This window comes from Syngnathus acus, chromosome 16 (assembly GCF_901709675.1).
Source record: "Syngnathus acus chromosome 16, fSynAcu1.2, whole genome shotgun sequence".
NCBI classification, from domain to species: domain Eukaryota; kingdom Metazoa; phylum Chordata; class Actinopteri; order Syngnathiformes; family Syngnathidae; genus Syngnathus; species Syngnathus acus.
The window spans coordinates 7,800,408-7,816,270 of NC_051101.1; the positions used below are offsets into that span (position 1 = coordinate 7,800,408).

The 15,863-nt window shown below is 40.4% G+C and overlaps 1 protein-coding gene across 4 annotated transcripts in view; it reads right to left on the reverse strand.

Moving 5' to 3' along the window:
• LOC119135337 (growth factor receptor-bound protein 10-like) overlaps positions 1-15,863 on the reverse strand; it is a 45,288-nt gene that overhangs the window by 18,921 nt on the left and 10,504 nt on the right. For all 4 annotated transcript variants that reach the window (XM_037272826.1, XM_037272825.1, XM_037272824.1 and 1 more), the window contains 3 exons: positions 14,173-14,269; positions 5,318-5,612; positions 2,157-2,301 (listed from right to left, as the gene is read on the reverse strand). In XM_037272826.1, the coding sequence (XP_037128721.1) occupies positions 2,157-2,301; positions 5,318-5,612; positions 14,173-14,269 (537 nt within the window). The remainder of the gene's footprint in view (positions 1-2,156; positions 2,302-5,317; positions 5,613-14,172; positions 14,270-15,863) is intronic.

A 15,863-nucleotide genomic window follows, 5' to 3' on the forward strand; every position in this document is an offset into this window, starting at 1 on the left:
AAACAAAACATAAGATGAGGAAGTGGAAATGGAGTTAGTTGGGACGATTGCAGCCACAGCTGTAAGCTTGCCCAGTCATTCCTGAAAGTTGTGTGCTACTTCCTCATGGTTCCAGCACTGAGGCGAGGGAGCTGGAAGAGCAGGAGGGAGGGAACTGGGGCATTATGTGTCTGTCAGAAAGCGCCTGGAGGTTTCAGGAATTCAGTAAAACAAATAGAAAAACCTCTCAGCGCGCCAGCTGACTGCATGTGAGGAGGCAGGGAAGGACTCGTACAAGAGAAACCAAGGCAGACACACACACAAAAACGACACGTGTTTAAAACTCTAAAGGTCAAGGGGCTGTGGAGGGTGGGAGCGACTAAGAATTACAACATACTTGCCATTATTTTAAACACTCAACATATTATTCCTGTCATGGAATCACTCAAATGCCTACAAGGAACTGGTGTTGCTGGGTTCACACACATCCAGAGGTTTAGTCAGAGTAGAAAAGGTGCTGAATTGGATTTACTCTGAATAACCACAATGAGCCATATTTTCCATTGCCATCAACGCGGAAAAGACACTGCCAATTCTCTAAATAGTTTACAGAACTCGCAAAGGCAAACAAGACGTGCAAACACACGAGCAGAAAACAAATGAAGTCGTAGGCACAGGCGGGCGCCGGAGCACTCTCACACCAATTTACGTGAGCGTTTGGAGTGTGTACACTGAAAACACGCATTCTTCCTCAACTCGTCATTGCAAATGTTTGGCCCAGCAAAACAAAATCGGGGGTATAGAGTGTTCCTCTTCGTTTATACATCCAGTGCGTGTTTAAGATTACAGCATGTTGGCACTCAAACAGGGACGCCATGAAGAGAGACCTCAATTGAAACCCATGCAAACACTTTCGGGTTGCAGTCAGAGAAGCACTGCGGGAAACCCTAAGAAGGATCACCTGGATAAACTGATATTTAAATCTCTCCTTAGTTTATAGAAGAAATATTACAGAGTTTACCTCTGTTCATCATTGCCAACTCCCCTGCACCACTTCCAGTCCCCCGCTTCATTTCCTGGTCCACGCAGCACTCTTAATAGGCCGTCTGGGAATTACAACATCAAGAAAATTCCTGTCTTGCCCGGCCTACTTATTTTGAGTCATACTTATGTCACTGTGAGAAAGAGACATTCATTTTTGGACCTTTTGACCTTTCAACCAAAAATCTACTGGGCAGTCCTGAATCTTTGCCACGGCTTCTAGTGTCTACTACCTCTACCTCTACTACCTCTCTCGGCATGGAAATAAACAACTCAGCTGTTAATGATGACCTTGAACTTGAATGAAACTTAATGTTTGAGGCTGAGAATAACATCAAGCAGGGGGATTCAGTCCTCAAGTTGCAATCCTAAGCCACCACAAAACTCATTAATGATAAGTGGGCTATATTAAACTTTGACGTGCATTTGGCACAAAAATAAAAATACCTTTACTGGAAGTGCAAAAGGGGATCAGTGACAAGAACAGGGGGTGATACATCTAATAAATAGTTTGGTCACACATTACTGTAAACTGGTACGTTACTGGAACTAGAACTGGCTGGCTCCATGTGTAGATCATTAACAACTACCATGGATGATGATGATGATGAGCTTTCAACCTCCAGGAATAGGCAGGCCAGTGTCCTAATCTTAGAGACACAAGTGGTAATTGGCAAAGGCTTGTAAAATCCTGCCATGGACGTTGTTACACACAAAGCACACACACTCTTGAGTCCACACACAAGTACCATAAAAATCATGTGCTAGCAATCCCGACGCCTGAAATTAGCAAAGGAAAAAATGGGGCAGATGTTGGCTAGGGAAATTCCTATACGTCTATGTGCAACACACAGCGGACCACAAAGTGCAACTGATTTATGATATCCCAAATCTGCAAAACAACAAACAGAATCCAACAAACTATAACTCCATCGTAATTCGCCCATATTCATTGCAGATGTCTTGCCCTTTTCGCCAAGCGACACAGACTCTGACTTAGTGTATTTTATATCCAGTGACACCGCATAAAAATTCACTGCCGAGTGAAAAGGCCGCAACTACAAAAATAACTGGTTCCTGAAAAGAGATTGGATTCCACCAATGTTTTGGTTTCGGTGAAGGCCGGTTGCACTTACATATATGCCGGTGGAAGGTTCTCTGGGAGGAAGCGACCCAGGACTGAGGACAGGTGAACTGGCCGGACTGCAGAGCTCAGGGAAGGGATTGGGGATGGCAGGGAGAGAGGATGTCCTCAGTTGTTGCTGTTCTTCACGCAACCTCCTGGACAATGGCAAAAGGAACCCAAAACAGTCATTACGTTTGCCTATCGGGCATTGTCCGTTCAATTGGAATTCTCTTCTAGTTTCAGTTTACACTCACTGGGGAAATTAGTTAGAAAATAAACTTGCCAGACTCATCAAACAGGAAAGTGGATCACTTTGTTGATATATGTTACAATAATGAAAAACCTAGTTTTGACTTGGTCTTTATTTAATTTAACAATGATTTGTGATTGTTAAGACACTTGAGAACAAACATACCAATGGTACAGATTACAGAATGATTCATTCTCTAGTCAAAATATAAATGATTACTGTTTTTCTTCTCTATCTTTAGAATGAAACTCAAGGGGAGCAGAAACTGAGACGGGAAGCATAATATGAATCTCATAACATTTTTTGTTTTGTTACTTTTTCTACTGCTGAATTTATAAAATTATTATTCTGGGCTATAACAAGCAGTGAAGGCTGAAGGATGGTCAGAAATTGCAGTTTTATCTGACTATGAAATTTATATTCAAATTCAGACTGAATATCTTGAATGTTCAATTAATGCTAAATGTATTCAGCTAGAATAAGATGTTTATTTATTTATTTTTAACATTGTTTCAGTTAAACTGAACACATTTTCTTTGATGTAATATTACTGTACGGGGTGAGGATGATTGACCTGTTATTGTATTAAATGTATCAAATTAAATTATCAACTGCCATTTGTGGTAATGACATAATACATCTTCCTGAAGAGTGAAAAGTGCGTCGAACTTTAGGATAACAAGACCTGCTGACACATGTGAGTTGTGTGCAGGAGGGGATATTAGAAAATCTTTTCTGTATCGCACCCAAGCTCATGTCTGTTTCTGTCTGATCTTGCCATAATGAACAGTCTCCAAGCCAGGAGAAATCACAGACCCCTGCAGCCTGCTGGCTAATTTTCTGCAATATTCATCGCACATCAATATTAAACAAGCCATCTCTTTAAAGCATTTTTTTTTTTTTTAAATTGGGCATACGCACTATAAGCTTGTGGCTCAGAAGAGGGATGATGGTTTGACAGCCGATCATAAACTTTTCAGGATTAAATTTTTTTTTTTGGGAGGGGGGAATAGTGCGCTCAGAAAACCATTGTGGGAGACTCTCTGGTTTCAACTCTGTCTCCCTGCCTCTATCATTTCTCTGTAGAACCCAGCGAGTTCAAAAGGGAGCGAGCCTTTTGATGTCGTCCCATCTGAGCTTGAGAACAGGGTTATCCAGAGGTCAGCGCTGAATAATAAGAACTTCGGGGCCTGAGTCTGTGCTTGTGTGTGAGAGCTTGTGAGAAGAGGCGAGAAAGCGGGAGTCCTTAAAGACAGAATAGTCTATTACCTGATCATTTCTTCTCTACTTCTGTCAAATACTTTGGACAGGGATAATTATTACAGACCGCTCTGCAGAGAATGTATAGGCAAAAGCCTATAATGAACGCCTCAGGGAGACTGTGAGCTATGACTATTTAAACTGAGAAATAGGCTTACGCTTGATGATAAAATTAATGAGAATTTGACCTGATGGTGTTGTTTGAGACAAACAGGGCCTGACAAGAAGGGAGAGGGCATTGAAAGGCTACAGATGAGGAATTATACAGAAACATTTACAAATTGGGAGGGTGCGCACTGTGCAGGTTCCTAATATACAATCAAATCTGTATATTAATCTATCGGATTCTAGTCACACTTAGTATCACTTCAAAGTCTAAAGAATATGGTGGATCCTCTTAATTTGAGTGCCCCTAAAGTTGTACAATTTGGACTTCTACCAAACCCTTCCAAAAAAAATTGTCTGTAGTCACAAAAACTTCCAACTTCAAACAGTATTATTAAGCGATCCCAGCACATTGTGCAAAACCACACTTCGGTTATGTTTTTTTTTTCCTTTGGCTGGGTGGCTTTTTTGACTGTGTGACCAAGGAACAGTCCTCCAATGGTAAAAAAAGGAGAAAACAGATGGAATCAGAGGCCACGAAGTTTCCTGGAACTTCCTCTGCACGACATGCAACAAAACATAGCAGCACAGTCGAATATATAAAATGCAAATATTTTCTCTCTGCAGATCATGAAAATGTAGTCAAATTCTGGTCCCCAGTTCTTTTTTTTTTTTTTTTTTTACTGATGGATGTTAATAATCAACAGCTAGTTGCATTGTCATTAGAGTCTATCAATCATCTACTCTGCTGCATTCGAAGTGTGCATGCTAAAAGCTCAAGTATGTGTACTGACGTATTCTCACAGGCCTGTGCGAACAACTCACACACGCAACGATGAAAGTCTGAACGACTAGCACAGGATCCTTTTTGCCTTTATCTCAAGATTTATGAGGACCAGAAGTAAGCGGCAATTCAGACAATTCTGAGCATGTTTGTGGGAAAACCAAATCTACAGGCTACTTCCACCACTACCACCACACTGGCAACGATTCTTCCACCCACTCGCAGGCCGGCCGAGAAGAGCAAAAAGCTGACTAAAAAGAAATAGTTACTTGAAATTTTACACATTACGCCCCGTGTGATATTAAAATTCTTTGAAATTTTAAGTCTGATTATCTTGAGCAGGGGTTTCAAACTATGGCCCGTGGGCCAAATTTGGCCCGCAGTGTAATTATATTTGTCCCGCGAAGACAAATTATGCATCAACTTTGTGTTGATACTAAAATTGAAAATTGTCATCACTTTTAAAAACTAGAGCTGTTTCTAGCCATTTTTATTAGCACTTTTTTAATTTTTTTATTTTAACAGTTCTTACTCGTCTCTGATTTCAAAACTAGTTATTCATCAGTTTGTTGAGTAGCCTATGCTGTATATAATATGAAACGTTCATACATTTATTTGGGTTGACAGTCATAAAGGCTCTACGAAGGAAAATATGACTACAATGCGGCCCGCGACAAAAATGAGTTTGACACCCCTGATGTGCAGTACTATTCTTACAACAGTTCTACATTCAAACGAGTTATAAGTTGTCCTGTACGTTCAGCCCACTCACCGTACAGCCAGGATGTGCATGGGTTGTGATCGGCATAGGCTTGCTTGCGGTAGATCAATGGACGCGGAGGAGGGTGGTTCGTGTGAGGAATGGCTTAGCAAATGATGGCCCTGCTGTAGTTGCGCGTGGTGCGTGTTAGGGCGATGGTGGTTGTGGGGTTGCTGGGAAGAAGTTGAGGTCTGTCCGTTTTGAAGTAGCGATGTAGACTCTGTTTGCTGGGCACTGGAGGTGGAGTATAAGCTCTCCAGGGAAGAATTCATGTCATTCACCAGGGCTTCTAAATCAAGATCATCCTCTGGAAGACACATAAGAAACATAAAAAGGAATACAAGCTGGAAATTGATTTGTTGCAGAAAATGCAAATAAGGGGATGAACGATTTTGCCAAGTAATAATGTCATTTTGATTTATTTTCCCCAATATATTCCAATTCCGACATGTGATTTTGTTTCCTAGGTCCGCTTTTAGTTTTTAGTCAGAACTTTACCCAAAAGTATAGTTTTCTTTTTGCTATTCTGTATTTTTTGCTCATGAGATTTTCATGATGATGTTTGTTTCCCTGTTTTTTTTTTTTTATATATATATATAGATAAAATGGGCGGCTCGTTGGAGCACTGGGTAGCACGTCCGCCTCACAGTTAGGAGGGTGCGGGTTCGATTCCACCTCCGGCCCTCCCTGTGTGGAGTTTGCATGTTCTCCCCGGGCCCGCGTGGGTTTTCTCCGGGCACTCCGGTTTCCTCCCACATCCCCAAAACATGCTTGGTAGGCTGATTGGCCACTCCAAATTGTCCCTAGGTGTGAGTGTGAGTGCGAGTGCGAATGGTTGTTTGTCTCTGTGTGCCCTGCGATTGGCTGGCAACCGGTTCAGGGTGTCCCCCGCCTACTGCCCGATGACGCTGGGATAGGCTCCAGCACACCAGTGACCCCCGTGGGGACTAAGCGGTACAGAAAATGGATGGATGGATGGATAGATAGATAAAATGAAACTTGATTGGCAAAATGTCTTCCTTCCATTGAAGGTGTTCCTGCAGTAGATAAAATTGACATTCTATGCATAAGACATGTATTTTTGTTTTTCAGCTTAGATTTTTCCAAAATATAGTTGTTTCTCATTCCTGTTCCCAATTTATTATCAACTGCTATTTGATGTGGTTTATCAGTTCTGCGTTTGCATGCGGTTGCATGCAACGAATAAAGAAACTGTTGTATCTATTTCCAGTCAATGTGCTTCTTCGATATGAGCCGATGATCTGTGAGCTGATTTAAAATGCAAAATGCCTTTGGCCATCTCTGCCAATTTAGCACTCTGATTGGGTGTTACCTACTGGATCAGAAACAGGAAGCCATGTTCAATATGTGTAAAGGTTAATGTCAAACTCTGATAGAGTTTATGTGCGCATACTCTGAATTACTCCTACGCAAACAGCTTTAATGCTACTTTGGTATAGGTCATGGGGTCAAGTTGGTCAATGGCTGTCCAATTGAAATATTTATTGTTCTGCTTCTGAGGGTAAGTACTAGTGTGAGTGAGTGAGTGAGTGAGTGAGTGAGTGAGTGAGTGAGTGAGTGAGTGAGTGAGTGAGTGAGTGAGTGAGTGAGTGAGTGAGTGAGTGTTTCGTTTAGATAGTTGAGGGATGAAAAAAATGTAAAATCCCAGGAAATTGTTGGGGCTATTCCACTTCTATTTCAGTTTCTCAATCATTTCATTGTGGTTGGGATCTGAACTGTTAACCTCACCATTTTAAATCTCAGTAATCCCATAAAAGAAAAGCACAAAACGCTCAACACACGCACGCAAACACGCACGCGAGCACAACACTAATTTAGCAGGATTTTCTTGACTATGGATAAGATGCTGCCCTGTCAGAAACACTTTTCAATTCTCAGCACTGGGGTTCACCGCAATGGCATCATATTGTCGGCATCTGCTCAAAATTCACAGCATGTATCGAACCTTCTACTTTTTGGATCTTAAAAACCAGCAGTCAAATTCTTTTTCTGGAGGAGAAATGTATCTTCAAAGCTCTTGTGAAAACCTCCAGGCACATTGACATTCATGAAGTGAATTTTTTAACTGACTCCAAGCATTATGTATCAAAGTTTGAAGTGAGTGGAATTGATGGGAAGTTCCTACTTAATTGCTTCATCCTGTGGAAGTTTTAGCTCAAGGGGTAAACTGGACAAAAAACTTTGCTCTTCCCAAATTACAATCTGCAGTGGCGACTCCGATAAGTGACTCTTCATTACAAAAAACCCCAAACCTAGTTCATAAATTTATCATCAAATCCCTGCATCTAGAGCTCACATATCTAGAGTGACCAACAATCGCACCACTGGGGGGAGACAAGAACCACTTGTGAGGGGCAGAAGATCCCAAACTGTGGAGCAGGAAGCAAAACAGACATTAGGAGATTATTTCAATAGGAAATTAAACGAAGAATTAGAACTCGTACATATTTCACAATTTTTTTTAATGTAAATATATTGTTTAGATTTCAAGAATGCTAAATACTGTCAGTCTGGGTTAAAGCACGGCAGTTGACATCTAGATCCTACCAAGAAACATACAATTTCTTACATATATTTAAAAATAATTAAATGTACTAGGTATATATATTGTACCAAAGGATCCCTGAATGTATCAGCATAAATCTGCCCCAAACCAACAAAGTATCCAACAAAGAACCAGACGTTGATCTGTTTTCTTGGATACTTTTTTCCTGAAAACGTGTCAGGTATCCGATTCACAGGTGCCTGTAAATCACAGGTGGTTAATCCGTTGGTATTAATAGCAACATGTAAGCTCGAGCACCTACTTATAGCTAAAGAGGTGTAAACCACAGAACACAGGGTGCATAGAAGGCCATATTTAGGGCTAGGGAAGGAGTGAGAAAAGCAAGCTCAAGTTAGACCAAACCAAAATACTAAAAACTCGTTTGATAAAGAAAACGGCACAATTGCTTGTATAAAAAAGCACATCCAACGCGTTTATACCATTGGATCAAGGATTTGTAAGAGTCACTATCAGTCGCATGATTATAATCACCTTTGCGTGTTGCAATAAGATAAACAAAGGTGTGCGTCATTCGGGCTGTTGACACCGCAATTCATGACGAGCACACACTCGTGACTCAACCTAGTAGAACCAGACAAGAGCAACAAAAGACAAGTTCTACCGACCGCTCATCTTTGGCAGGCAAAGGGGAGCACGTAAACGCCTTTATTTACAGCTGCCATGACACGCCTGACCTTACATTATTACAGCTAATCATTAGATCCTCTTAAAATATCAGAGCAGCTCAGGCAGCAGGGAGCACACAAAGCAGAGCTGCTGACAGTAGGAATTTGTGACTGCGATGCAGTTGCTTAAACATATTTTGGGAGCAAGTCATGTGGCGAGTCCCCTTATCAAACTAGATTCTCGGACTGAAACCTGTATTCAAACTCAGGATATGAAGTCATTGTTAAAAGTCAAAGTCTCCATGGCCTGATGTTTAAAACTATTGTCGGGACGAACAGCTTTTTTTCTTTTTATCATGCAATGTCAGAGACAAAAGGGAAAATGATGCATAAAATAAAATTATACAAATCAATCAATGACCCTTAAAATTTACTTAAAGACATATTGGAGAGTTTTGGTTGGGTCACATCAATATCTTCTTTTATTTGTAATTATGTAGTACATTTAAACAATTCTGAGTTTTGTTTCCCGGCTTCACCCGTGTTTTAATTATTAAAAATGAACATCATCACAGCTAACTACAGTTGTATGCGAATATCTTTCAAACTACTCGCCCACAGTTATACAAAAATAAACACAATTACAGACATGTCTGTTGATGTAACATCTCATCAAACACCCATAATAGTGTCCCGAGAGTGCTGCCCTGTATTGTATCTCTTCTCTGTCAAGAGAAGAGAAATTACAGGACAGCAATTTCTTCATAGGTTAAAAGGACAACACTGTCAGTATTGTTTTTAAAGTTCCTTTGTTTCATGGACTCTGTTCATTTAGTCCTCTGACATGTTTTGCCCTTTCCCTTCTCTTTAAGAACATATAATTGGTTAAATTGGGGGTAAAAATCCTCCAACATCCTCCATTGTTTTAGCCAATTTACATGCAGTACTAACCAACTGTAAAACTAGTTAGGTCTGTCGGAATCTGCATAAAAGCTTGTTTTGAATATTACTGGTAATTAGGGAGAGAGACAAAGCCAAAACAAGACCATTGTACCGATGGCAGATGCATACGGCTCACCGTTTGTCCTTAAGCCAGGAATGTAGTCTGTGCACTCTTATTCAGCTTGTTCCAAACTGAAATGAGGGGTAACGCTCACTTTGAAAAAAGAATGTTGTCAAGAGGTATACATGCGTAGAACATCGATTGAACACACATGCACATGCACAAAACAGCATGTGAAATGTGAATTCAAGCCCAGCAGAGGGGCTTCCATTCAAAAGGGAGTATAGACAGAGCAGGTCTAAACTGTAAAGTGTGGCTTGTGGGGTGCACAATAACACTGGTGACAGACCCCACATACACACCCGAAGCGGGGGGAGACAATGTGGGAGGGTCAAAGGGAAACAGAAGAGGCTAAGGGGGGAAAACAGGCAAGTACGTAGCAAAAGGAAAACTACAGATCACCGAGCTAGACTCATAGTGAGGGGCATTTAGGGAGGGGACTCCCTTCACACGGGGTAAGGGTGATCACAGGACATGGCTTTCTCAGTAACAGCTGTTCCTTACTCAAGGTTGGATGGAATACATCTTTAAATAATGGGGAAAATGCAGCAAATGATATCACAATTTACTCACAAATCGAGTTGGGTCGTATGAAGACAACCAACTGTGCTGTTTGGTGACAATATACGTGTCACACTTAACATGCACCAGAGGACGTGAAGAAGATTGTTTTTTCAGGAGATTTGAAGGAAATTGTAAGTTACCGTATTTTCTGGACAATAAATTCCTCCGGAGTACAAGTCGCACCAGCAATAAAATGCAAAATAAAGATATAAATCAAACTGGAGTATAAGTCGCATTTTGGGGGGAAATGTATTTGATAAAATCCAACACCAAGAACAGACATGTCATCTTGAAAGGCAATTTAGAATAAAAATAGAATAGATGCAACAACAGGCTGAATGATTGTACGGTATGCTAGCGTTATATGACACATAAACAACAAACTGAGAACAAGCCTGGTATGTTAACATAACATATTAAGAGTTATTCAGCTAACTATAGCATAAATACCATACAAACAAGTTCACCAAACCATCTGTGTCATTCCAAATCACTAAATTAATTGAAATCTTCATCCTCTGTGTCACTTATAAATAACTCCACCAGAGGTAGAAGATGCAGTGCTTCCTCTTCTACGTTGCTTACGTCAGACTCTTCGTCAGTTGCAGTTCCATTTATTCCACATGCCTAGAGCGCCATCTTGCGGTTTAGTGTGAAAATAACTTGTGAAATTATATAATAATGTGTTAATAATTTCACACATAAGTCGCTGATGAGGATAAATCACACCCCCGGCCAAACTTTGGAAAAAAAACTGCGATTAATAGTCCGGAAAATACGGTAAATGTAAAGGCTATAAGACCATCACCGAGCAGTTTGACGTTACTGCGACGGCAGTTGCACCTATTCCGGAATTAAGACCCTCTGGACGGGTGCCAACGTCTCTAGATGTGGCCGCAGTAGGAACATTGATGACAAATTGAAGAGACTAATAATATGAATGGTAAGAAAATATTCCGGAACACCAGTGTTGAAAATAAATCATGGGAAAAAAAATGACACACTGCATGCTGACAAGCCACAAAGGACAGGCAGGACAAAACTGGAACCTTTGGACAAGACACATCACACATCAGCTCGATGTTCGCAGACACAAAAATGAATGCTACCAAGAAAAGTACACTGTCCCTACTGTGAAATATGGAACAGGCTCTGTTTGTTCTGGAGCTGCTAATGGTACAGTGCGTCTTGAATGTGTGCAGGGTACAATGTAAGCTCAAAACTACCAAAGTATTCTTGACAGTAATTTGTTGCCCAGAGGTCTAAAAGTTCCTCTTGCAAGTCTTGCAACAGGATGATGACCCAAAACACACAGCTAAAAACACCTAAAAATGACTAAGAGCAATACAATCGACTATTCGGAAATGACCTTATACGAGCCCTGATTTAAATTCAATTAAAACCTTTTAACATGGGCAAGACACCCAAAGATGTATTTCCTGTAACACAATTTCTTGATAGTGCCTTTGTGAGTACTGTACTTCTAATTTTGACTGTTAGTCCAGTCACGGTGAATATTTGAGCGGTCACAACCGCTGGTGGAGCTAGATGGAGGGGGTTATTCATCGATTTTTTTCTGGTATTTTTCCACATTTCTCGCCCATCCAGTTAAGGTTTATCTGAGTTTTCTGAGGAATTTGGGGGGTTTGTTTAAAAAAAAAAAAAAAGTTTTGCGGACCCCCTGGGATATACTTGGCCCTCCATTCCACCCAAGAAAAAAAAATCCGAGTTACGGCAGTGGTCACAACCCAGCAAATTGCACATCATAATCTGCATAGCCACATCTCCCTTACTCTGCTATTAAATTATTTTTGGGAAGGTAGTGCTTAAATATTCGAGAGGGAATATGCGTGCCTGTGACATGTTGCGCGATACCGACAAGGGCAAAGCAGGAATAACTGGAGCTGGGAGATTCATTTCAAGCTATGAGCTCATGAGAGCTGTGCCGTCAGATTACTCCGCTGCATTGGCAACAACGATGGGATTTGTTGCCCAGCAGCTGCAAGGACACCAGTACTCTTGTTAAAATTCATTATGGAATATTTTGAGTGACTGTATATGTTTGGGATGACGCTCCTTTGAATATTTGCAAGCTCAGCTAGGAGGTTTAAGGCATGTTAGTGTGTGGCTCTCACACTAATGTCAAACCAAGGCTACCTGTCTTTCAACAACTTGACTTGTCTGTTAATAATTTAGATACGTATATTGACTGGTGTTTCTTAAAGATTAGCTGTGAATCCCAGTAATAAAATGCTCTCACTCTAAATTTATGAAATAGAGAATACCGAGTTGTATTCCTCCAAAGCTGCTCCGTTTGCGCCAATGTAAGCAGCTTTAAGACTATTGTTGCTGTGAAGCAAAAGAGCCAGATCACTGGAAAACAGGCTTAATAAAATCAGCAAGGATTATCATCCCTCTAGTAATGCTCCAAGCAAGGTCAAATTTCAAGAGTAGGTCATGCATGCTAGAGTTTTACGTTTTGCTACAATAAGTAACACATTACATGCAAAAGTAAATGGTCAACAGTCGGGGTGTTCAATAATCAGGCCCTCAACACGTGTGTGATATAAATTTAGTGTCAGCAAAATGTTCCTTGGCTTCATTCCCATTCATCGGCTTCTACTGTTCTCTAGAGTTCTCTAAATTTGGCTGATTCCAAAAAATGACAATATAATTTCTGCTCCATTTGTTTCTCATGTCGTGGCCAAGCGCTCTAATTCACTGGTAGAGTCCTCGCAGACTCCCCGCCCTTGCCTCCCATGCTGAGCCAATATTGTGCTTAAATCTCATGCTCCGATTGTCCTGGACCAATCCTGTATAGTACAATTAGATAGGCCGCGTAGTTATAATGGCACCCTGTGTTCGCACAGATCACCCTTTGAACAGCTCAAATGTTTACAGCGGGAGAGGACCAAATGTAAAATAACCCTCTTCTCCAATCCCCCATCCAGGCCCCCACACAATACTGAAGACAGGCGACACACATACGACCACAAGCAGTGTAACAACCTTTAGCTACCTTTAAACCCAGAAATAGAACCACTCTCTGTGACCTTTCTATTCCACACTCTCTGTAAAGACATTCATTTAACATATATACAATATATACAGTATATCGTGTAATGGTTCTCCAAAGAGCACCAGAGGTTGTTGTTTGATGCTCATTTGTTTAACCGTACCTCTGACCTCATGGATGAACTCAGACTTAACAGCAGATCTGGGCAAAGTCGGGCGTGCATATCACATCCAGGGCCATCCACAGTCTCTACGGGACAGGCTTTATGACTTCAAAATCAAACAATTGCGCTGCTTCTCTTTTGATGTGCACATGTGTCAACAGTGCAAGCAAAGAAAAGCTGCAAATCTTCGGTTTTGCCAACTTGTTAAGTTATTAAGTTAAGCAACAATCTCATTCCCTGCATGGTTGAGGGACGAGAGGAATTTTCCCTGGTAATGATTTGGGAGTCCTATAAATGGCTAATACTGGTTTGTGCTGAGCAGCATACTTTAGAATAATAAAATTAAAAAACAGACACCGTGCACTTTTTTGAATGAATGTTGATTTAATAGTGATTTAACATCTATATGTGTAAATACAGTATGTCATTATGTAAAGGTGACTACTGAAAGTATTGCACCAAATGAATTTGCCAAACGCCAAAAGACGGGAGAAAAAATAGTTAGGACAACTAATGTGTGATGTATCGCTAGTTTACGATTTGGCTTTTGCCACGGACAAGGCTTTACTATTGACAGCATCAAAAGACATAATAATCGACGAGAATTTGGCCACAATGTGACTTGGATTCAAGGTAAGGTGAGCCATTTTTACCTTAATGGCAAACAAAAAAAATCCATATTCATTGCACGACCAGACAAACTATAAAAATGTCAAAAATAGAACTGTTTCATGAAGCAATTTTGAAGCTTAATTTTCCCTTCAATAACATATACCCCCCACAAACAAGCTGTACACATCAGGTTGTTTATAAGGCACAGCAATTAAATTATGTTACAATATAATAATGAGAAAAAAAATGGAACAAACCTTGATGGTTTGGCGAATTGTGGTCGGTTGATTGCTGGAAGCCCGGCCCAATGAGGTTCGCTTGTCTGTGATTGGTGGATCGATCTCTATTGTCCTGCTGATGGGCACAAAAATTAGAGCAGAAACGTAAAGTCATATCAAAAGTAATTTTATTAAGGCATAACACAGGGTCATCCAAACTATCTTCATAGGCCACCGTCCTGCCTATTTCGATGTCTCCCTGCTGCAACACACCAAATTCAAAAGATCAGGATCATTATGAAGCTTCTTCTGAGCTTGCTGCTGACCTGCTCATTTGAATCAGGTGAATGATAAGAACATATCAATAAAGGTAAAACTATAATCTAAACACTGTCAAGAAAAAAAACATTCATAGTCACTTTGTATCATCTAACGATAATATATTAGGTAAATAAATAAACACTGCTTTATACCAGATGCTGAAAGTGAACATGTTTTGTTATTTCTTCTGGTGTTTAGAAAATACAGGAAATAATTTATAGACTTAATTTGGATGAGTTTTTGATACAACCACACCAGGGAGACCTACATTGAATGCGGGTGCATTTAGTGTTCAGATAGTGCCTAACAAGAAGTGGAACGGAATGTCCTTGGACTGAAGGCTGATGATGGCTTAGACTGTTTGTCTTACACAACACTATCGCAATACTTTCTTGGTAAATGCAACTCTGCTGATCCCAATGAGAGAATAAACAAAAATTTACAAGACAATACAATAGACCATGAGATAATTATTAAGACATCTGCGCTTATCTTTAATAATAGTAAAGCAGACACTGGTTGAACATGTATTATTATCCTTATGGTGCAAAAGCTATCATTAGTCGGTCTGCCTGCTTCTGGTAAGGTGCTACAGTATACAACCAGGCTTTGACCTATGTCCCTGTGGCATTCATTTCACACAGAGTACAAGATCTCATTGCTCAGTGAAGGACTTTGCTTTTCAATGTTTTTGGATAAACTTAATGTTACATTTCAAGTCATGTTGAATTGACAGCAAAAGTACTTAATGACAGGTTCTGAGAGAAAAGTATAGAATGTGGTACAATGGGTCCAAAGCGTAGTCATCATTTCATATGTACTTGGGGCTAGAAAGCTAAGCGTGGAGAGTCTCTGTTGCCAAAATACACAGTTGCCGTCAGTGAATCGAGCGCTCAATCATTGCCAAGAGCCTCTCAAGATATTCCCCCTCTTGTTTTTTATCGCTCTGTTTCTCTCTTTGTGGCAGTCTTATTCTTCCTTGACAATCACACTGTGTTTTTGTGGTTTTGAAAAAAAAACAGTAAAACGTTCTTTAGGTGAAGCCTAAAAATTCAAAATTGGGGTCATGTTTTACGTGACATCGGTACATGCTGTTGCACATCGGTAAGTGTGCAGCAGTCCTTAGCTTGGATTGCGGCAATGAGTATCTTCCCACGATAGTCCACTGCAGCAAGCCTAACTTATTTGGTGGCCACGTCTGTAAAACAAATCTTTTCCCAGAAATCAAGGTGGTACTCTCATCCCACACTTTGGCCGAAGGTTAAGAATCACTGGTATAAATGAAACACTGACGTAAAGCGAGGACTCCCTGTATACTGTGAATAATCTGTGTATTATTAATATGCACTCCTTGCATTCCATCTGGCAAAATCACATAAGTAATAGATATAGGGATTTAACAAAATTTC